Source organism: Hoplias malabaricus, chromosome X1, assembly GCF_029633855.1.
Source record: "Hoplias malabaricus isolate fHopMal1 chromosome X1, fHopMal1.hap1, whole genome shotgun sequence".
Lineage (NCBI taxonomy): Eukaryota > Metazoa > Chordata > Actinopteri > Characiformes > Erythrinidae > Hoplias > Hoplias malabaricus.
In genome coordinates this window covers 2,617,386-2,640,506 of record NC_089818.1, presented here as the reverse complement: position 1 = coordinate 2,640,506, position 23,121 = coordinate 2,617,386, and the positions used below count along the sequence as shown (strand labels likewise).

The following is a 23,121-nucleotide window of genomic DNA, read 5'->3' as shown; positions in this document are numbered from 1 at the left end:
ATATTGCGGCTATATTTTCTTCTTTTTTTTTTCTTTTTCTCCGATGAAAAGCGATGGGCAGCGCACAACGTAAGTCCTACACCATGCCGCCCCTGGACTTGTATTATGCTTTTTAATTGTACACAGTTCAAAATGATAAATGATAAAATATACAGATATTTTTTTTCTTCTGATACTGTTTTCAGTCACAATTTCTCTGATATGTTCTTATGAGTGACTTAAAAAAAAGTCACTCATAAGAACATATCAGAGAAATTGTATGTATATATATATATATATATCCTGCTCTGATTGGACATAAAACAATACATTTGATGTTCAGTTAAGTTGAATAAAATTTCCTGTGTTTAACATTATCTGCTGGTTCACTATGTTCCGGAAGTTACCGTGTCTATGTTTTATCTAAGCATGAGCTGAACTTTCATGGATGTATGAGCGAATTGTTAATGTGACGTGTTTCTGATGATCAGCTGTTAATGATCTGTGCTACCCTTAATCGACTATTAACCTTATCAGTTCTGTTTCAGGCTGAAGCTAGAGCTTCACTCACTTCAGTGTCACTGGGTTTATTTCCCTGATACATCCATTTAATTGTTCTGAAACACTGCAGTATCATTTTCTGTAATTAGAATATGCAGTAATTTGCTCAGCTGTAAAGGCAGTGATTTGATGAATGTGGCAAATAAAGTAGTTTTTTAGTGTTGTCTATATAAAGGGCTCAGTGAGCTTTGGAATAATTTCTTTACTGAGAAAATAAACGTTTTTGTTTGTGAATGTTGTATTTGAGCTGTGTTTTTGTGATTGGTTTTTATAATAAACCTGTAATAACGGAGAAGACCATGTGTTTGTGAAGAGTCAGTTCTGATCTGTTCCTGAACACCGTGGCCTGGAGAGAGTGCTCGATGGCCTGAAGATCTTGGACACAACTGTTCAATCCTGAGGATTAGGGCTGAATAATTAATCATTATAATTATACACAGGAAAAGATGTAAAATATCCTATGCCAATCCAATAAAGCTTCACATAGGGCCCACCACACTCTCTTCCTACCTGCAGCCACAAAATTTCTGCTTTTTGAATCCTACATCTCAACACTAAGTTTGTTGTGGCCATTTAAGATCTGATCAGCAACAAGCTATCCTTAACAATTACGGTTAGTCATTGAGCCCAGCCCATGAGTACCCAAACCACCCACTTTATCACTAGCTCTTCACAGGGGTCATCAGGTAGGCATATCCCCTCATCAGTGTTTTGTTGAATTAAGCCCATGACAACTCCAGAAGGCTCAACATTGAAGTATGGCTCCCAGACGCACGCCCACTCCAATCCGCTTTACAGTCCTACCTTACCCTTTAACATGAACAACCATAATCCACACTGGCCTCACTGGTGACTAAGGCTGTACCTAGCCCCACTGGCACTGTTAATGCGTGCTCAGTGCCACCAGTTCCATGTGAACTTTACATGCTATATCACCAACAATCACAATAATACCTCTATAGTGCATTTCCCCAAGTAATTTGTGCTGAATGGCCAAACGTATGCTGTCCACCTGAGAGGAAACATGAACATCTCTTAAATGACTGCGTTTAAATTATAATTTTTTAAACAATAGTTTTTATTAGACTGAATGGAGCATAAAATTGTTTTGGAAAAAAATCCTGGTTAACATTGTCATAATTCATGCATGAAAGGGTTAAAAACTGCTATTTTATTTAGGCTTCCACAATAAGTGACAACTTCATAGAAACAGTCACATTAAAATAAACACCACCTTAAAAAGTTTACCATTATATTTTGCCAGTCACATTAAAACATTTAAATGACCATTTTTCCAAGGTGGATTTTTTAAAATGTTGATTTATTTTTAAGATTTCAGTCAGAATAATGGTCATTTTAAGGTTTTAAGGATTATTTGAAATTGTCATTTATTTGAGGTGAAAGTCTAAATAAAATGGGCATTTTTAATGTGGATTTTTTTATTAAGGTGGCAGTCAAAATATATTGGCTTTTTAAGCTTGTGGCATTTTAAAGGTAGCATTAGATAGATTGTTCTATAAACGTAACACCATGGGATCATATTTGAAATACATAAGTTGGATCGCAAGCAACTCAAGTTGGTATAGTTTTGTGGTTCTAGGTTGAATAATATAGGAGGAGCAGCATTTTACATTTTGAGCGCAGAACATAAGAAGAAAAGAAAAAAGAGAATAATAATAAGATTTCGAAGAACAGTAATTTGGCTTTGACAAGCCAAATTAATAATAATATATAAGATGAATAAAAACAGTGTTTTTCAAGTAATATAATAATAATAATAATAATAATAATAATAATATAAGAAGATGAGGAATAATAATAATAATATTAAAATATAATCAGAAAAGTAATGACAACATAGTGCTTTTCAAGAACTATAATAAAATATAAGATTAGGAATAACAATATATTGCTTCTCAAGCACTATAAATGGATTTGCATTTCCTGAAGGAAATACATTGTGCCTGAAAAGAGCTGGAAGTGTGTGAGAAAGACTGTGTATTTGTGGGTGTTGGGGGTATAAAACTGGTCAGACCCGGAGTCCCGCACATTGACGGGCCAGTGACGTCATCGACTTGCTCGCTGGTCGACCTTGTGAGATTCGGAGCTGAATTCGGATTTAAATCGGAGAGATGGAGGCCGACGCGGCGGTTCTGTTCCTGAGAGCGAAGGTGAATTGTTAAGGATGTAGATTTTTACACCACGGCATTTAATGTGTATTGTCTTTGTTTGGGGGACTTTTATTTCCCCACCCCCTGTTTCCTGTGTTGTGTGTAGCTGAGGCCTGCTCCAGGGCCGAGACCAAACTGAACAGAATTTCACTTTTCTGCCGAAATCTCTCTGAAATAAACTCGGTTTTACAGGAATAATTTCCCGAGCCGCAGCCGAGAATATGGACAGGAGTAGGGCGGTTTCTCCGCTGGAGTCGGGTGAGTTCAGGTTGTTTCAGAGATAAATCGACGGTGTTTAATAAACCCGGTTTAAATCCCGTGTTTGTGTTGCTTGTGTAGAGCTGTATTTTCTCATCTCTCGGTTCCTGAGCACCGGACCCTGCCGGACCGCGGCACAGGTGGGTTGTGTCTGTGTAGGTTTCATTAAATTGTTTATTGTGGAGTATGTTTGGTGCTGGACTGTGTGGGATTAAGGTGTGTGTGTGTGTGTTTTTTTTTTTTTTCGAGTGAGTGACTGTGTGTGATTAATATGTAGGCAGGTGTGTTATTAACGTGTGTGATTTAGATAGGTGTGTGATTAAGGGGTACGTGTGTGTGTGTGATTAAGGTGTAGGGGTGGGTGTGTGAGATTAAGGTGTGTGTGTGTGTGAGAGAGAGAGACAGTGATTAAGGTGTAGGTGTGTGTTATTAAGGTGTTGGGATGTGAGTTATTAAGGTGTAAGTGTGTGTATGATTAAGATGTGTGTGATTAAGGTGTAGGGGGGTGTGTGTGTGATTAAGGTGTAGGGGGGTGTGTGTGTGATTAAGGTGTAGGGGGGTGTGTGTGTGATTAAGGTGTAGGGGGGGGTGTGTGTGATTAAGGTGTAGGGGTGTATGTGTGTGATTAAGGTGTAGGGGTGTATGTGTGTGATTAAGGTGTAGGGGTGTATGTGTGTGATTAAGGTGTAGGGGTGTGTGTGTGTGATTAAGGTGTAGGGGGGTGTGTGTGTGATTAAGGTGTAGGGGGGGGTGTGTGTGATTAAGGTGTAGGGGGGGGTGTGTGTGATTAAGGTGTAGGGGGGGGGGTGTGTGATTAAGGTGTAGGGGTGTATGTGTGTGATTAAGGTGTAGGGGTGTATGTGTGTGATTAAGGTGTAGGGGTGTATGTGTGTGATTAAGGTGTAGGGGGGTGTGTGTGTGATTAAGGTGTAGGGGGGTGTGTGTGTGATTAAGGTGTAGGGGGGTGTGTGTGTGATTAAGGTGTAGGTGTGATTAAGGTGTAGGGGGGTGTGTGTGTGATTAAGGTGTAGGGGTGTATGTGTGTGATTAAGGTGTAGGGGTGTATGTGTGTGATTAAGGTGTAGGGGTGTATGTGTGTGATTAAGGTGTAGGGGTGTATGTGTGTGATTAAGGTGTAGGTGTGTGTGTGATTAAGGTGTAGGGGGGTGTGTGTGTGATTAAGGTGTAGGGGTGTATGTGTGTGATTAAGGTGTAGGGGTGTATGTGTGTGATTAAGGTGTAGGGGTGTATGTGTGTGATTAAGGTGTAGGGGTGTATGTGTGTGATTAAGGTGTAGGGGTGTATGTGTGTGATTTAAGGTGTAGGTGTGTGTGTGATTTAAGGTGTAGGTGTGTGTGTGATTAAGGTGTAGGGGTGTGTGTGTGTGATTAAGGTGTAGGGGTGTGTGTGTGTGATTAAGGTGTAGGGGTGTGTGTGTGTGATTAAGGTGTAGGTGTGATTAAGGTGTAGGGGTGTGTGTGTGTGATTAAGGTGTAGGGGTGTATGTGTGTGATTAAGGTGTAGGGGTGTATGTGTGTGATTTAGGGGTGTGTGTGTGTGATTAAGGTGTAGGGGTGTGTGTGATTAAGGTGTAGGGGTGTATGTGTGTGATTAAGGTGTAGGGGTGTATGTGTGTGATTAAGGTGTAGGGGTGTGTGGGTGTGATTAAGGTGTAGGTGTGTGTGTGATTAAGGTGTAGGGGTGTGTGTGTGATTAAGGTGTAGGGGTGTGTGTGTGTGATTAAGGTGTAGGGGGGTGTGTGTGTGATTAAGGTGTAGGTGTGATTAAGGTGTAGGGGTGTGTGTATATGTGTGATTAAGGTGTAGGGGTGTGTGTATATGTGTGATTAAGGTGTAGGGGTGTGTGTATATGTGTGATTAAGGTGTAGGGGTGTGTGTATATGTGTGATTAAGGTGTAGGGGTGTTTGTGTATATGTGTGATTAGGGTGTAGGTGTGTGTGTGTGTGATTAGGGTGTAGGTGTGTGTGTGTGTGATTAGGGTGTGTGTGTGTGTGTGTGTGTGATTAAGGTGGTGATTAAGGTGTAGGGGTGTGTGTGATTAAGGTGTAGGGGTGTGTGTGATTAAGGTGTAGGGGTGTGTGTGATTAAGGTGTAGGGGTGTGTGTGTGTGATATTAAGGTGTAGGGGTGTGTGTGTGTGTGATTAAGGTGTAGGGGTGTGTGTGTGTGATTAAGGTGTAGGTGTGTGTGTGTGATTAAGGTGTAGGGGTGTGTGTGTGTGATTAAGGTGTAGGTGTGTGTGTGTGTGTGTGTGTGTGTGATTAAGGTGTAGGTGTGTGTGTGATTAAGGTGTAGGCGTGTGTGTGTATATGTGTAATTAAGGTGTAGGGGTGTGTGTGTGATTAAGGTGTAGGGGAGTGTGTGTGTGATTAAGGTGTAGGGGTGTGTGTGTGTGTGTGATTAAGGTGTAGGGGTGTGTGTGTGATTAAGGTGTAGGGGTGTGTGTGTGATTAAGGTGTAGGGGTGTGTGTGTGTGTGTGATTAAGGTGTAGGTGTGTGTGTGTGATTAAGGTGTAGGTGTGTGTGTGTGATTAAGGTGTAGGTGTGTGATGTAGGTGTGTGTGATTAAGGTGTGTGTGTGTGTGTGATTAAGGTGTGTGTGATTAAGGTGTGTGTGTGATTAAGGTGTAGGGGTGTGTGAGATTAAGGTGTAGGGGTGTGTGTATATGTGTAATTAAGGTGTAGGCGTGTGTGTGTGTGATATTAAGGTGTAGGCGTGTGTGTGTGATATTAAGGTGTAGGTGTGTGTGTGTGTGTGATTAAGGTGTAGGTGTGTGTGTGTGATTAAGGTGTATGTGTGATTAAGATGTAGGTGTATGTGTGTGATTAAGGTGTAGGTGTGATTAAGGTGTAGGGGTGTGTGTATATGTGTGATATTAAGGTTTAGGGGTGTGTGTGTGTGATATTAAGGTTTAGGGGTGTGTGTGTGTGTGATTAAGGTGTAGGTGTGTGTGTGTGATTAAGGTGTAGGTGTGTGTGTATGTGTTATTAAGGTGTGTGTGTATGTGTGATTAAGGTGTAGGTGTAGTTGTGTGTGTGTGTGTGTGTGTGTGATTTAGGTGTGTGTGTGATTAAGGTGTAGGTGTGCGTGTGTGTGTGAGTGATTAAGGTTTAGGTGTGTGTGTGTGAGTTTAAGGTGTAGGTAGGCGTGTGTGTGTGTCATTAAGGTGTAGGTGTGTGTGTGTGATTTAAGGTGTGTGTGTGTGTGATTAAAATGTAGGGGTGTGTGTGATTAAGGTTTGTGTGTGTGTGTGTGTGTGTGTGTGATTAAGGTGTAGGCGTGTGTGATTAAGAGGTGTGTGTGTGTGTGTGTGAGATTAAGGTTTAGGGGTGTGTGTGTCATTAAGGTTTAGGTGTGTGTGTGTGTGATTAAGAGGTGTGTGTGTGTGAGTTTAAGGTGTAGGTAGGCGTGTGTGTGAGTGATTAAGGTTTAGGTGTGTGTGTGTGTGTGTGTCATTAAGGTGTAGGTGTGTGTGTGTGTGTGATTAAGGTGTAGGTAGGTGTGTGTGTGTGATTAAGGTGTAGGTAGGTGTGTGTGTGTGATTAAGGTGTAGGTAGGTGTGTGTGTGTGATTAAGGTGTAGGTAGGTGTGTGTGTGTGTGAGTGATTAAGGTTTAGGTGTGTGATTAAGGTTTAGGTGTGTGTGATTAAGGTGTAGGTAGGTGTGTGTGTGTGAGAGTGATTAAGGTTTAGGTGTGTGATTAAGGTTTAGGGGTGTGTGTGTCATTAAGGTTTAGGTGTGTGTGTGTGTGATTAAGATGTAGGGGTGTGTGTGATTAAGGTTTAGGTGTGTGTGTGTGTGAGTAATTAAGGTTTAGGTGTGTGATTAAGGTTTAGGGGTGTGTGATTGAGGTGTGTGTGTGTGTGATTAAGGTGTAGGTATGAGGGATTAAGATGTAGGGGTGTGTGTGTGTGTGTCATGTGTGTGTGTGTGTGAGAGATTAAGGTTTAGGGGTGTGTGTGATTAAGGTGTAGGTATGAGGGATTAAGATGTAGGGGTGTGTGTGTGTCTCATTAAGGTGTTTGTGTGTGTGAGAGATTAAGGTTTAGGTGTGTCTGTGAGTCATTAAGGTGTTTATGTGTTTGAGAGATTAAGGTTTGTGTGTTTGTGTGTGAGAGAGATTAAGGTTTGTGTGTGTGTGTGTGTGATTTAAGGTGTAGTTATGTATGTGTGTGATTAAGAGGTGTGTGTGATTAAGGTGTAGGTAGGTGTGTGTGTAATTAAGATGTAGGTGTGTTTGTTATTAAGGTGTGTGTGTGTGTGTGATTAAGGTGTATGTGTGTGTGTGATTAAGGTGTATGTGTGTGTGTGATTAAGGTGTATGTGTGTGTGTGATTAAGGTGTATGTGTGTGTGTGATTAAGGTGTAGGGGTGTAGGTGTGATTAAGATGTAGGGGTGAGTGTGATTAAGAGGTGTGTGTGTGTGTTTGTGATTAAGATGTAGGTAGGTGTGTGTGTGATTTAAGGTGTAGGTAGGTGTGTGTGATTAAGGTTTAGGTGTGTGTGTGTGATTAAGAGATGTGTGTGATTAAGGTGTGTGTGTGTGATTAAGGTGTAGGTAGAGGTGTGTGATTAAGATGTAGGTGTGTGTGGGTCATTAAGGTGTAGGTAGGTATGTGTGTGATTTAAGGTGTAGGTGTGTATGTATGTGTGAGTGATTAAGATGTAGGTGTGTGAGTGATTAGGGTGTAAGTATGTGTGTGTGTGTGATTAAGGTGTAGGTATGGGTGTAGGTGTGTGTGATTAAGGTGTAGGCGTGTGTGTGTGTGATTAAGGTGTAGGCGTGTGTGTGTGTGATTAAGGTGTAGGCGTGTGTGTGTGATTAAGGTGTAGGCGTGTGTGTGTGTGTGATTAAGGTGTAGGTGTGTGTGATTAAGGTGTAGGTGTGTGTGTGATAAGGTGTAGGCGTGTGTGAGTGATTAAGGTGTAGGTGTGTGTGTGTGTGTGATTTAGGTGTATGTGTGATTAAGGTGTGTGTGTGTGTGTGAGATGAAGAGGTGTGTGTGATTAATGTGTAGGTAGGTGTGTGTGTGTGATTAAGATGTAGGGGTGTGTGTGAGTGATTAAGATTTAGGGGTGTGTGATTAAGGTGTAGGTGTGTGTGTGATTGAGCTGTATGTCTGTGATTAAGGTGTAGGTAGGTGTGTGTGTGTGTGTGTGAGTGATTAAGGTTTAGGTGTGTGTGTGAGAGATTAAGGTGTAGGTGTGTGTGTGTGTGTGAGAGAGAGACAGTGATTAAGGTGTAGGTGTGTGTGATTAAGGTGTTGGGTTGTGTGTTATTAAGGTGTAAGTGTGTGTATGATTAAGGTGTAGGGGTGGGTGTGTTTGTGATTAAGGTGTAGGTAGGTGTGTGAGATTAAGGTGTATGTGTGATTTAAGGTGTAGGGGTGTGTGTATATGTGTGATTAAGGTGTAGGGGTGTGTGTGAGATTAAGATGTAGGGGTGTGTGTATATGTGTGATTAAGGTGTAGGTTGGTGTGTGTGAGTGATTAAGGTTTAGGTGTGTGATTAAGGTTTAGGGGTGTGTGTGATTAAGGTGTAGGTAGGCGTGTGTGTGAGTGATTAAGGTTTAGGTGTGTGTGTCATTAAGGTTTAGGTGTGTGGGTGATTAAGGTGTAGGTAGGTGTTTGTGTGTGTGATTAAGGTTTATGGGTGTGTGTGTGATTAAGGTGTAGGTAGGTGTTTGTGTGTGTGATTAAGGTTTATGGGTGTGTGTGATTAAGGTGTAGGTAAGTGTGTGTGTGAGATTAAAAGGTGTAGGTAGGTGTGTGTGATTTAAGGTGTAGGTAGGTGTGTGATTAAGGTGTGTGTGTGTGTGATTAAGATGTAGGTGTGGGTGTGTGTGATTAAGATGTAGGTGTGGGTGGGTGTGATTAAGATGTAGGGGTGTGTGTGTGATTAAGAGGTGTGTTTGATTAAGGTGTAGGTAGGTGTTCGTGGGTGTGTGATTAAGGTTTAGGGGTGTGTGATTAGGAGGTGTGTGTGTGTTTAAGGTGTAGGTAGGCGTGTGTGTGAGTGATTAAGGTTTAGGTGTGTGATTAAGGTTTAGGGGTGTGTGTGATTAAGGTGTAGGTAGGCGTGTGTGTGAGTGATTAAGGTTTAGGTGTGTGTGTCATTAAGGTTTAGGTGTGTGGGAGATTAAGGTGTAGGTAGGTGTTTTTGTGTGTGTGATTAAGGTTTATGGGTGTGTGTGATTAAGGTGTAGGTAAGTGTGTGTGTGATTTAAGGTGTAGGTAGGTGTGTGATTAAGGTGTGTGTGTGTGATTAAGGTGTAGGTATGTGTGATTAAGATGTAGGTGTGGGTGTGTGTGATTAAGATGTAGGGGTGTGTGTGATTAAGATGTAGGTGTGGGTGGGTGTGATTAAGATGTAGGGGTGTGTGTGTGATTAAGAGGTGTGTTTGATTAAGGTGTAGGTAGGTGTTCGTGGGTGTGTGATTAAGGTTTAGGGGTGTGTGATTAGGAGGTATGTGTGTGTGTGTTTAAGGTGTAGGTAGGTATATGTGTGTGTGATTAAGGTTTAGGTGTGTGTGTGATTAAGGTTTAGGGGTGTGTGATTAAGGTTTAGGGGTGTGTGATTAGGAGGTGTGTGTGTGTTTAAGGTGTAGGTAGGTATGTGTGTGAGTGATTAAGGTTTAGGTGTGTGTGTGTGTGAGTGATTAAGGTTTAGGTGTGTGTGTGTGATTAAGAGGTGTGTGTGTGAGTATAAGGTGTAGGTAGGCGTGTGTGTGTGTCATTAAGGTTTAGGGGTGTGTGTGTGTGATTAAGGTGTAGGTGTGTGTGTGATTTAAGGTGTATGTATGTGTGTGTGATTAAGGTTTAGGTGTGTGTGGGAGTGATTAAGGTTTAGGTGTGTGTGTGTGATTAAGAGGTGTGTGTGAGTTTAAGGTGTAGGTAGGCGTGTGTGTGTGTTAAGGTTTAGGTGTGTGTATCATTAAGGTGTAGGTGTGCGTGTGTGATTTAAGGTGTGTGTGATTAAAATGTAGGGGTGTGTGTGATTAAGGTGTAGGTGTGTGTGATTAAGATGTAGGGGTGTGTGTGTGTGTGATTAAGGTGTAGGTGTGTGTGAGATTAAGGTGTAGGTAGGTGTAAGTGTGTGTCATTAAGGTGTGTGTGTGTCATTAAGGTGCAGGTCTGTGTGTGTGTGATTAAAGTGTAGGTTGGTTGTGTGTGTGATTAAGGTGTAGGTGTGCGTGTGATTACGGTGTAGGTTGTTTGTGTGTGTGTGATTAAGGTGTAGATGTGTGTGTAATTAAGGTGTAGGTAGGTGTGTGTGTGTGTTTGTGTGTGAGATTAAGATGTAGGTGTGTTTGTCATTAAGGTGTGTGTGTGATTAAAGTGTAGGTAGGTGTGGGTGTGTGTGGTGAAGATGTAGGTGGGTGTGAGAAAGGGGTGTGTGTGTTAGATAACGGTGTGTGTGATTAAGGTTTAGGTGTAGGTAGGTGTGTGTGATTAAGGTTTATGTGTGTGTGTGATTAATGTGTAGGTAGGTGTGTGTGTGATTAAGATGTAGGTAGGTGTGTGAGATTAAGGTGTAGGCGTGTGATTAAGGTGTAGGTGTGTGCGTGTGATTAAGGTGTGGGTGATTAAGATGTAGGGGTGTGTGGGTGATTAAGGTGTAGGTGTGTGTGATTAAGATGTAGGGGTGTGTGTGATTAAGAGGTGTGTGTGATTTAAGGTGTGTGTGTGATTAAGGTTTAGGGGTGTGTGATTAAGGTGTGTGTGTGATTAAGGTTTAGGGGTGTGTGATTAAGAAGTGTGTGTGTGTTTAAGGTGTAGGTAGGTATGTGTGTGAGTGATTAAGGTTTAGGTGTGTGTGTGATTAAGGTGCGTGTGTGAGATAAAGGCGTGTGAGTGATTAAGGTTTAGGTGTGTGTGTGTGTGAAAGAGGTGTGTGTGTGATTTAAGGTGTAGGTAGTTGTGTGTGAGTGATTAAGGTTTAGGTGTGTGTGTGTCATTAAGGTTTAGGTGTGTGTGTGTGATTAAGGTGTAGGTGTGTGTGTGTGATTTAAGGTGTATGTGTGTGTGTGATTAAAATGTAGGGGTGGTGTAGGTGTGTGTGATTAAGAGGTGTGTGTGTGTGATTAAGGTGTAGGTAGGTGTGTGTGAGTGATTAAGGTTTAGGTGTGTGTGTGTGTGATTAAGGTGTAGGTAGGTGTGTGTGTGAGATTAAAAGGTGTAGGTAGGTGTGTGTGTGATTTAAGGTGTAGGTAGGTGTGATTAAGATGTAGGTGTGGGTGTGTGTGATTAAGGTGTGTGTGATTAAGGTGTAGGTAGGTGTTTGTGGGTGTGTGATTAAGGTTTAGGGGTGTGTGATTAGGAGGTGTGTGTGTGTTTAAGGTGTAGGTAGGTATGTGTGTGAGTGATTAAGGTTTAGGTGTGTGTGTGATTAAAGTGTGTGTGTGTGTGTGTGTGATTTAGGTGTGTGTGTGTGATTTAAGGTGTAGGTAGGTGTGTGATTAAGAGGTGTGTGTGTGTGAGAGTTTAAGGTGTAGGTAGGCGTGTGTGTGTGTCATTAAGGTTTAGGGGTGTGTGTGATTAAGATGTATGGGTGTGTGTGTCATTAAGGTGTAGGTGTGTGTGTGTCATTAAGGTGTAGGTGTGTGTGTGTGATTAAGGTTTAGGTGTGTGTGTGTGATTAAGGTGTAGGCGTGTGTGATTAAGAGGTGTGTGTGTGTGTGTGAGATTAAGGTTTAGGGGTGTGTGTGAGATTAAGGTTTAGGTGTGTGTGTGTGTGATTAAGAGGTGTGTGTATGAGTTTAAGGTGTAGGTAGGCGTGTGTGTGAGTGATTATGGTTTAGGTGTGTGTGTGTGTGTATGATTAAGGTGTAGGTGTGTGTGTGTGTGTGTGTGTGGTTTAAGGTGTGTGTGTGTGTGATTAAAATGTAGGGGTGTGTGTGTGTGTGATTAAGGTGTAGGTGTGTGTGATTAAGGTGTAGGTGTGTGTGTGATAAGGTGTAGGCGTGTGTGAGTGATTAAGGTGTAGGTGTGTGTGTGTGTGTGATTTAGGTGTATGTGTGATTAAGGGGTGTGTGTGTGTGTGAGATGAAGAGGTGTGTGTGATTAATGTGTAGGTAGGTGTGTGTGTGTGATTAAGATGTAGGGGTGTGTGTGAGTGATTAAGATTTAGGGGTGTGTGATTAAGGTGTAGGTGTGTGTGTGATTGAGCTGTATGTCTGTGATTAAGGTGTAGGTAGGTGTGTGTGTGTGTGTGTGAGTGATTAAGGTTTAGGTGTGTGTGTGAGAGATTAAGGTGTAGGTGTGTGTGTGTGTGTGAGAGAGAGACAGTGATTAAGGTGTAGGTGTGTGTGATTAAGGTGTTGGGTTGTGTGTTATTAAGGTGTAAGTGTGTGTATGATTAAGGTGTAGGGGTGGGTGTGTTTGTGATTAAGGTGTAGGTAGGTGTGTGAGATTAAGGTGTATGTGTGATTTAAGGTGTAGGGGTGTGTGTATATGTGTGATTAAGGTGTAGGGGTGTGTGTGAGATTAAGATGTAGGGGTGTGTGTATATGTGTGATTAAGGTGTAGGTAGGTGTGTGTGAGTGATTAAGGTTTAGGTGTGTGATTAAGGTTTAGGGGTGTGTGTGATTAAGGTGTAGGTAGGCGTGTGTGTGAGTGATTAAGGTTTAGGTGTGTGTGTCATTAAGGTTTAGGTGTGTGGGTGATTAAGGTGTAGGTAGGTGTTTGTGTGTGTGATTAAGGTTTATGGGTGTGTGTGATTAAGGTGTAGGTAAGTGTGTGTGTGAGATTAAAAGGTGTAGGTAGGTGTGTGTGATTTAAGGTGTAGGTAGGTGTGTGATTAAGGTGTGTGTGTGTGTGATTAAGATGTAGGTGTGGGTGTGTGTGATTAAGATGTAGGTGTGGGTGGGTGTGATTAAGATGTAGGGGTGTGTGTGTGATTAAGAGGTGTGTTTGATTAAGGTGTAGGTAGGTGTTCGTGGGTGTGTGATTAAGGTTTAGGGGTGTGTGATTAAGGTTTAGGGGTGTGTGATTAGGAGGTGTGTGTGTGTTTAAGGTGTAGGTAGGCGTGTGTGTGAGTGATTAAGGTTTAGGTGTGTGATTAAGGTTTAGGGGTGTGTGTGATTAAGGTGTAGGTAGGCGTGTGTGTGAGTGATTAAGGTTTATGTGTGTGTGTCATTAAGGTTTAGGTGTGTGGGTGATTAAGGTGTAGGTAGGTGTTTTTGTGTGTGTGATTAAGGTTTATGGGTGTGTGTGATTAAGGTGTAGGTAAGTGTGTGTGTGATTTAAGGTGTAGGTAGGTGTGTGATTAAGGTGTGTGTGTGTGATTAAGGTGTAGGTATGTGTGATTAAGATGTAGGTGTGGGTGTGTGTGATTAAGATGTAGGGGTGTGTGTGATTAAGATGTAGGTGTGGGTGGGTGTGATTAAGATGTAGGGGTGTGTGTGTGATTAAGAGGTGTGTTTGATTAAGGTGTAGGTAGGTGTTTGTGGGTGTGTGATTAAGGTTTAGGGGTGTGTGATTAGGAGGTGTGTGTGTGTTTAAGGTGTAGGTAGGTATGTGTGTGAGTGATTAAGGTTTAGGTGTGTGTGTGTGTGTGAGTGATTAAGGTTTAGGTGTGTGTGTGTGATTAAGAGGTGTGTGTGTGAGTATAAGGTGTAGGTAGGCGTGTGTGTGTGTCATTAAGGTTTAGGGGTGTGTGTGTGTGATTAAGGTGTAGGTGTGTGTGTGATTTAAGGTGTATGTATGTGTGTGTGATTAAGGTTTAGGTGTGTGTGGGAGTGATTAAGGTTTAGGTGTGTGTGTGTGATTAAGAGGTGTGTGTGAGTTTAAGGTGTAGGTAGGCGTGTGTGTGTGTTAAGGTTTAGGTGTGTGTATCATTAAGGTGTAGGTGTGCGTGTGTGATTTAAGGTGTGTGTGATTAAAATGTAGGGGTGTGTGTGATTAAGGTGTAGGTGTGTGTGATTAAGATGTAGGGGTGTGTGTGTGTGTGATTAAGGTGTAGGTGTGTGTGAGATTAAGGTGTAGGTAGGTGTAAGTGTGTGTCATTAAGGTGTGTGTGTGTCATTAAGGTGCAGGTCTGTGTGTGTGATTAAAGTGTAGGTTGGTTGTGTGTGTGATTAAGGTGTAGGTGTGCGTGTGATTACGGTGTAGGTTGTTTGTGTGTGTGTGATTAAGGTGTAGATGTGTGTGTAATTAAGGTGTAGGTAGGTGTGTGTTTGTGTGTGAGATTAAGATGTAGGTGTGTTTGTCATTAAGGTGTGTGTGTGATTAAAGTGTAGGTAGGTGTGGGTGTGTGTGGTGAAGATGTAGGTGGGTGTGAGAAAGGGGTGTGTGTGTTAGATAACGGTGTGTGTGATTAAGGTTTAGGTGTAGGTAGGTGTGTGTGATTAAGGTTTATGTGTGTGTGTGATTAATGTGTAGGTAGGTGTGTGTGTGATTAAGATGTAGGTAGGTGTGTGAGATTAAGGTGTAGGCGTGTGATTAAGGTGTAGGTAGGTGTGTGTGTGATTAAGGTGTAGGTGTGTGCGTGTGATTAAGGTGTGGGTGATTAAGATGTAGGGGTGTGTGGGTGATTAAGGTGTAGGTGTGTGTGATTAAGATGTAGGGGTGTGCGTGTGTGTGATTAAGAGGTGTGTGTGATTAAGAGGTGTGTGTGATTAAGAGGTGTGTGTGATTTAAGGTGTGTGTGTGATTAAGGTTTAGGGGTGTGTGATTAAGGTGTGTGTGTGATTAAGGTTTAGGTGTGTGTGTGATTAAGGTGCGTGTGTGAGATAAAGGCGTGTGAGTGATTAAGGTTTAGGTGTGTGTGTGTGTGAAAGAGGTGTGTGTGTGATTTAAGGTGTAGGTAGTTGTGTGTGAGTGATTAAGGTTTAGGTGTGTGTGTGTCATTAAGGTTTAGGTGTGTGTGTGTGATTAAGGTGTAGGTGTGTGTGTGTGATTTAAGGTGTGTGTGTGTGTGATTAAAATGTAGGGGTGGTGTAGGTGTGTGTGATTAAGAGGTGTGTGTGTGTGATTAAGGTGTAGGTAGGTGTGTGTGAGTGATTAAGGTTTAGGTGTGTGTGTGTGTGATTAAGGTGTAGGTAGGTGTGTGTGTGAGATTAAAAGGTGTAGGTAGGTGTGTGTGTGATTTAAGGTGTAGGTAGGTGTGATTAAGATGTAGGTGTGGGTGTGTGTGATTAAGGTGTGTGTGATTAAGGTGTAGGTAGGTGTTTGTGGGTGTGTGATTAAGGTTTAGGGGTGTGTGATTAGGAGGTGTGTGTGTGTTTAAGGTGTAGGTAGGTATGTGTGTGAGTGATTAAGGTTTAGGTGTGTGTGTGATTAAAGTGTGTGTGTGTGTGTGTGATTTAGGTGTGTGTGTGTGATTAAGGTGTAGGTGTGCGTGTGTGTGTGTGATTAAGAGGTGTGTGTGTGTGAGAGTTTAAGGTGTAGGTAGGCGTGTGTGTGTGTCATTAAGGTTTAGGGGTGTGTGTGATTAAGATGTATGGGTGTGTGTGTCATTAAGGTGTAGGTGTGTGTGTGTCATTAAGGTGTAGGTGTGTGTGTGTGATTAAGGTTTAGGTGTGTGTGTGTGATTAAGGTGTAGGCGTGTGTGATTAAGAGGTGTGTGTGTGTGTGTGAGATTAAGGTTTAGGGGTGTGTGTGAGATTAAGGTTTAGGTGTGTGTGTGTGTGATTAAGAGGTGTGTGTATGAGTTTAAGGTGTAGGTAGGCGTGTGTGTGAGTGATTAAGGTTTAGGTGTGTGTGTGTGTGTGTGATTAAGGTGTAGGTGTGTGTGTGTGTGTGTGTGTGTGGTTTAAGGTGTGTGTGTGTGTGTGATTAAAATGTAGGGGTGTGTGTGTGTGTGATTAAGGTGTAGGTAGGTGTGTGTGTGAGTGATTAAGGTTTAGGTGTGTGTGATTAAGGTGTAGGTAGGTGTGTGTGTGTGTGAAAGTGATTAAGGTTTAGGTGTGTGATTAAGGTTTAGGGGTGTGTGTGTCATTAAGGTTTAGGTGTGTGTGTGTGTGTGATTAAGGTGTAGGTAGGTGTGTGTGATTTAAGGTGTAGGTATGTATGTGTGTGTGATTAAGATGTAGGGGTGTGTGTGATTAGGGTTTAGGTGTGTGTGTGTGTGAGTAATTAAGGTTTAGGGGTGTGTGATTGAGGTGTGTGTGTGTGATTAAGGTGTAGGTATGAGGGATTAAGATGTAGGTGTGTGTGTGTCATGTAGGTGTGTGTGTGTGAGAGATTAAGGTTTAGGGGTGTGTGTGAGTCATTAAGGTGTTTATGTGTGTGAGAGATTAAGGTTTATGTGTGTGTGTCATTAAGGTGTTTGTGTGTGAGAGATTAAGGTATAGGTGTGTGTGTGTGTGTGTGATTTAAGGTGTAGGTATGTATGTGTGTGTGATTAAGAGGTGTGTGTGTGTGTGATTAAGGTGTAGGTAGGTGTGTGTGTGTAATTAAGATGTAGGTGTGTTTGTTATTAAGGTGTGTGTGTGTGATTAAGGTGTAGGGGTGAGTGTGATTAAGAGGTGTGTGTGTGTGTGTGTGTTTGTGATTAAGAGGTGTGTGTGTGTTTGTGATTAAGAGGTGTGTGTGTGTTTGTGATTAAGAGGTGTGTGTGTTTGTGATTAAGATGTAGGTAGGTGTGTGTGTGATTTAAGGTGTAGGAAGGTGTGTGTGTGTGATTAAGGTTTAGGTGTGTGTGTGTGTGTGATTTAAGGTGTAGGTGTGTGTGGGTCATTAAGGTGTAGGTAGGTATGTGTGTGATTTAAGGTGTAGGTGTGTATGTATGTGTGAGTGATTAAGATGTAGGTGTGTGAGTGATTAGGGTGTAGGTATGGGTGTGTGTGATTAAGGTGTAGGTATGGGTGTAGGTGTGTGTGATTAAGGTGTAGGTGTGTGTGATTAAGATGTGTGTGTGTGTGAGATTAAGGTGTGTGTGTGAGATTAAGGTGTAGGTAGGTGTAAGTGTGTTTCATTAAGGTGCAGGTCTGTGTGTGTGTGATTAAGGTGTAGGTGTGTGTGTGTGATTAAGGTGTAGCTGTGTGTGTGTGATTAAAGTGTAGGTAAGTTGTGTGTGTGATTAAGGTGTAGGTTGTTTGTGTGCGTGTGATTACGGTGTAGGTTGTTTGTGTGTGTGTGAGATTAAGGTGTAGGTGTGTGATTAAGGTGTAGGTAGGTGCATGTGTGTGTAATTAAGGTGTAGGTGTGTGTGTGTGATTAAAGTGTAGGTAGGTGTGTGAGTGGTGAAGATGTAGGTGGGTGTGAGAAAGGGGTGTGTGTGTTAGATAACGGTGTGTGTGATTAAGGTTTAGGTGTAGTTGTGTGTGTGATAAAGGGGTATGTGTGTGTGATTAAGGTTTATGTGTGTGTGATTAAGATGTGAGAGATTGATTATGGTGTGTGTGTGATTAATGTGTTTTTTGTGGTGTGTGAGAGATTAAGGTGTTCATGGTGGTGTGTGTGATTAGGGTGTTTGTTGGGGGGGGGGTGATTAAGGTGTACATAGTGGTATGTGTCTGTTATTAGGGCCTTTAATATGGTCTTTGGGGTATTGTGTGTGTGTGTGTGTGGGGGGGGGGGGGTCTTTGTGCATGCATGTTAGTGTGTGATTGTTATGGTGTTTTTTTGTGGGTGTTGATCTGTGCTGTTTTGCAGGCTCTTGTCACTGAACTGGAGGGATATCAGGTCAGTAAATATTTCAAACCTCTTTTTGTAATTCTTCCTTATTGCAAAATTCTGGTTTTGAAAGAATCCACCTTTAATTGATCAGAACCTGAGCTAACTTAATTTTAATTGTTTTTTGAAGTGTTCTTCCATAAATTTGCTATGACATGTTCTCTCTGGAGCAGGGCTGGGCAATGAGCTTTGTTTATATCATGATTGCAATTTGGAAGACTGCTAATCTAAACTCTGAACTGCAAGTGTAACTCTGACTCAGACAGTTTTAAACATTCAGCTTCTACAACCAATCAGAATCCGCACTGCTCTGTGGACATGACCACAACCACTGACCATCTGACCGTGTGGGTCAGCACTTAGCTCTCACATACAGACACACAGGTCTTGGTGATAAACCAATCCCAGTTTAAATCGCAGGGCAGTGTCGATCAGAAACAGTGATTATAGACTCTTCCTGAATCAGTCAGCGCTACTTCCAGTTTCCTTCCTTACCTAAGGTTCTATTTTCTTTCAGCTGCTTCCACACAGACTGGACTGGGAAGGAAATGAACATCCCAGATCATACAAAGACTTGGTAAGTTTTAACTTTTTTTGGGGTCTGTCTCCTGGCATTGTAAGCAAAAAACAAAACAAAAAAACAATCAAAAGCCCCTTGTCTCTGCTTTAGTGACTTATGTTTTTCTTAATGTATAATGTGAAGTTTAGAGCCAGGGTGTGTGTGTGTATATGTCTCTCTTTCGAGCTCTCTCTCTCTCATGTCTCCTTGTTCACACACATCTGAAAAATTAAATATTGTATGTAATGAAAATGTTGGGACATTATGATTATTTTCACCTGCTGTGATGTACCTATAGGTTGCTGCCAATCAGCACATAGCTGCAGATCACCTGCTGCAGATCTGTAAGCGGATTGGCCCCATTCTGGATCAGGAGATTCCATCCAGCGTTCCAGGAGTGCGTTCCCTCTTGGGCACAGGGAGACACTCTTTACTCCGGAAGGCTAAAGGTGAGGTCCTATTAATTCTTGGTTAACCCTCTGTGCGGTATCCGAATGTGTGACGTGTTGTGCACTGTTTTGGTGCAGATTGTGGCAGTAGTCGATGGAAGGCCTCATCGTTCGCGGCGCTCCACAGAGGGAGACCACCGGAGTGGCCTTTAACTCCCAGGAATGCCCCCAACGTGGGTGAGTTTTGTTTCATTGACACAGCTCCAGGGTCTCTGGATCCTGTTCTTGGGTCACTGTCTGCAAGTGTGGCATGTTCTCCCAAGTCAAAAAAATTGTTTCTAATCATAAGCAGTCCTTTTTTAAATTCTGCTGTAGTTTTAAGGGATCTGTGTGTGTGTGTGTGTAGTGGAGGTTTTCCGAGGCAGGGAGCTGACGGGCGTTCAGCGTTTCAGCGCAGTTCTTCCTGTCAGCACCTATCAGCACATGAAGATGCACCGCAGGATCCTAGGACATCTCTCCTCTGTTTACTGCATAGCCTTCGACAGAACAGGGGCCCGAATCTTCACCGTCAGTGTTTCCCTCTTTTAAAGCTTTACACTTTGGAATATTGACATACCTCATCCTACTTAAAAACTATTGGGCAATTTTTAATATTTTATTTTAACTTACATTTTTTTTTTTTTTTGGAGAAATCAATTGTCTGCACTTGTATTTTCTGCAGATGTATATATGCCATTTTAAATATAAATATCTTATAGAATATGCTTACCATTTATTTATATCAGAGACACACCAAAATCTAAATACTTCATTAAAAAATTGTCAGCAGCAGTAAGATTGTGATAAAGAATTTTTCATTATTTACAGTTTCCTGATGAGGTGTTTGTTTGTTTGAGATGAGACCATGTGAACCCTTGGTATTAATTTTTATAACAATATATACATTTATTCTTAACAGTGCATATTATCTAGAACATTTATTTAACAGTCTGACAGAGTTTAGAACAAAGACATAATTGCGGAAATATGAAGACTTCAGGGTGTTTTGGTGATAAATATTTGCTTTATAGTAAGAGTTTTGCGTTTGCTTTTTTTTTTTTTTTTTAAACCTCATATATCGTTCCCCTGTTCTTGGAAACCTGTTTCAGAACAGTCTTGAACCCTTTTTCTGCCAAGGGTATTGGCTCCAGAAAATAATGTTATTTCTTGTCTTTCCTCAGGGTTCAGATGATGCGCTAGTGAAGATCTGGAGCTCTTTTGATGGGAGGCTCCACTCCACTCTTCGAGGGCACCATGCGGAGATTTCGGACCTTGCTGTAAACTTGGAGAACACAATGATTGCGGCAGGAAGCTGTGACAAAACCATACGCGTGTGGTGTCTTCGTACCTGCGCACCCATCGCAGTGCTACAGGGCCACAGCGGATCCATTACCTCCCTACAGGTGAGCACAGGTGCAAAAATTATTGCAGGTTTATTGCCCCTGGTGTTCTCTCTCTTATCAGGTTAGCCAGTGTGTTAAAGGGAGTTCCCTCTGTTACATCTAGTCAGGTCTGTGTTTGGGTGGTGACAGGATGACTGTAGGAGGTGTGTGTTCCAGGGCACAAGTTCTTTGTGATTATGGGAGATGATGGTAGTGATTCTGTTGGAACTGGTCAGTGTGTTTTTTAAACCAGTAATCATCTCCCCCACCCTAACCCCCCGTTGCCCCCTTACTTTTCCTGGAACTGAAATATTTAGCACATAGATCTTGCATTTTATATCAACTGACTGCTTCGACCCCTTTTACCATTTTAATTTCTCTTCTTTAGTTTTCTCCATTTGCAAAGGGCTCAAAGCGGTTCCTGGTCTCCACTGGGACGGATGCGACCGTCTGCTTCTGGCAGTGGGATGTATACAACACCAGTTTCAGGTGAGTATGGTACTGACCTGCTGGACTGAATTTTGAACTTTCATACAGTGAGAGTGTGGCATTTTATGGTAGATTTTTTCAGTGAAATTGAGTGAACCCATCCTTGAAGTTTAATGCACTGAAGGTTTATTTGCTGATTGTAACACTAAAGTGGGAAAACCAACAGTGAATAGAAATTAGGCAAGCCTAGATTTGCTGGACTGCCATTAGCTTTTCAAAAACAGGAAAGCCCAAAACACATACCATTGTTATTGGAAGGTCTGGAGAAGCTTTGGTGCTTCATATCAGTGTCTTTGTTTACATGTGGTTTATATTATTTGATTGTGTTGTACAGGAAATATAGAGAGCAGGACTAACAAATGCAGAAATTAAAAACACAGCACAAAGTTTTGTTCATAATATATAACAGCAGCATCAGTGTTGTTTTTTTTTTTTTTTTTTTTTCATTTCATTTAAAAATGAATACTAGATCTACCACCAAAGAAAAGAGAAGACCAACACCATTTTGTTGATTTTAAGAATTACAATTACTTATTTATTCAATGTAACAGGTTATAGCATGTTTAAGTTGAAGTATAAGCTATATCGAGTATAATAAACACACTACCGTTTACAGTATTTCATGCAAATGCACACACTCATGTGAAATAAGACAAATTCAGCAGTCCCCCTCTCTCTGTGAGATATAATACGTGTATAAATGTTGCAGAGTTCTGACCTGTCCTGCTGAGCTTGTGAACTAACCAACCCTGAGACAATGTACATGGTGTCTTGCCAAATACACACAAATGGAGCGTGTTTCTGTCTTCGCTAACCAGTTCTAGTTTGTTAGTTCACTAACTGGAATGTGAAATATGGCTGCACTAACAACAGAGGGTGTAGTAGCACCACCTTAAGTTCTCTCTTTCAAAAAATATGGCTGAACTAAAAGTTCATACTCGCTCATGCTCTTTTCAACATTAGGGTCATTCAGTCAGTAAAATGCCTCTTCTAGGCCAGTCCATTTTATTTATCCAGCAAAAGCATATGTGGCCTCTTTTGCAAATGTCTTTTTTTCTTTCTTGTATTTAGTATTTGTTTAAATTAATAAAACCTCTAATTTTTAGAGTTTTGTGTCTGCCTGAAACTTTACAAAGGATTTAATTCTCCCTGCTGTCACTCTTCTGCAGCGATCGTCCTCAGAAGTTCACAGAGAGACCGAGACCAGGTGTTCAGATGGTGTGCTCCTCGTTCAGCCCAGGTATGCTCGAAGGGACATGCCTTTTTCTCAGTTTACGTCCACTTTTTTGGTGAATGCTGAAGACCGGCTGTTTGTGCACAGGGGGGATGTTCCTGGCCACAGGCAGCACAGACGATGTGATCAGGATCTACTACTTGGGCGGTGGGAGTCCGGAGAAAGTAGCAGAACTTGATTCACACACGGTGAGTTTTTATTTAAAGCCAGCCTATCTTCTCCGGTGTCGCTGATCCTGACACCAGAGACAGAGCGGCTCTAACTCCAGCATTTGTGTTTGTTTTAAGGACAAGGTGGACAGTATCCAATTCTGCAATGCAGGAGAGAGGTAAATGCTGTTTAAAATCCCTCACTCAAGCAGGACAGCGTTCCAGCATCACATTAAATAACTGTTTACTGTTTATATTCTGATTTAATAGAGCGGATATCTATGTATTTATACTGCACGTACCTTCTTTCTAGGTATGAGCACTGACTAGATGTTTTGTGTGTATATAACAAATAAATTTAAAAAATCATTCTCTTTCAGGTTTGTGAGTGGTAGTCGTGATGGCACGGCTCGTATTTGGCAACTCCATCAGAGGTATCAGTGGAGAAGTATTTTGCTGGACATGTCTGCAACTCTGCCAGGGTGAACCTTCCTCACTTTATGGATGATTGAGGAATAATACATATTATACAGAAGAATTTATACAGAAAGCTATAGTACAGTTTAAATTATATCCTTACATTATTCACTCAGCACTCTCTCTCATTATGGAATATGTAACTGTTAATTGTGGTTAGGGTTAGACTTGATCTCCACAGTGTTCAGCTATATATCATTCCCTTTTCTTGCCCCTTGGTTTTGATATCAGCTCTGGTGCATTAAATGAGGACGAGAGCTTTTTTAAACCCAAGGTGACCATGGTGTCATGGGATCGGCATGACAACACCGTCATCACAGCGGTCAACAATCACCACCTCAAAGTGTGGAACTCTTACACAGGCCAGCTGCTGCACATCCTGAAGGTAAAAATCCAGGAATTGCTGCTCTGAATAAATTTTAAATGGTGATGGTCCATGCTGAAATGTACCCTGTGGTGTCTCTGGTTCAATCTTTCACCTTAAAGAGTAACTTCTCCTCTTCAGGGTCATGAGGCTGAAGTTTTTGTGCTGGAGCCACATCCTTATGATCCCCGCGTCATCCTGTCTGCGGGGCATGATGGGAACATTTTCATATGGGACCTCATGAAAGGCATCAAGACTCAACATTACTTTAACATGGTGCAGTATCCATGTTTATTCATTTATACAACGTTGAATTATTTTTAAATGAGTGAAGTTTACTCGGATCCAGTTTCTTAAAAGCTTAATTTATTCAGCTAGGATTCACCATCCTAGAATTTTAGCTGTTTTTTAATGAACGAGAGCAAATATA

At 41.7% G+C, this 23,121-nt stretch overlaps 1 protein-coding gene across 2 annotated transcripts in view; it reads left to right on the top strand.

The window, feature by feature from the left end:
* Positions 1-2,596: 2,596 nt before the first annotated feature.
* LOC136675509 (bromodomain and WD repeat-containing protein 3-like) overlaps positions 2,597-23,121 on the top strand; it is a 51,657-nt gene continuing 31,132 nt past the window's right edge. For both annotated transcript variants that reach the window (XM_066652067.1, XM_066652066.1), the window contains exons 1-16: positions 2,597-2,711; positions 2,904-2,969; positions 3,051-3,109; positions 17,589-17,618; positions 18,127-18,186; positions 18,467-18,617; positions 18,696-18,794; positions 18,964-19,124; positions 19,778-19,999; positions 20,367-20,467; positions 21,637-21,707; positions 21,789-21,889; positions 21,989-22,029; positions 22,231-22,332; positions 22,559-22,712; positions 22,833-22,967. In XM_066652067.1, coding sequence (XP_066508164.1) covers positions 2,933-2,969; positions 3,051-3,109; positions 17,589-17,618; positions 18,127-18,186; positions 18,467-18,617; positions 18,696-18,794; positions 18,964-19,124; positions 19,778-19,999; positions 20,367-20,467; positions 21,637-21,707; positions 21,789-21,889; positions 21,989-22,029; positions 22,231-22,332; positions 22,559-22,712; positions 22,833-22,967 — 1,524 coding nt within the window. In that variant the 5' untranslated portion in view covers positions 2,597-2,711; positions 2,904-2,932. The remainder of the gene's footprint in view (positions 2,712-2,903; positions 2,970-3,050; positions 3,110-17,588; positions 17,619-18,126; positions 18,187-18,466; positions 18,618-18,695; positions 18,795-18,963; positions 19,125-19,777; positions 20,000-20,366; positions 20,468-21,636; positions 21,708-21,788; positions 21,890-21,988; positions 22,030-22,230; positions 22,333-22,558; positions 22,713-22,832; positions 22,968-23,121) is intronic.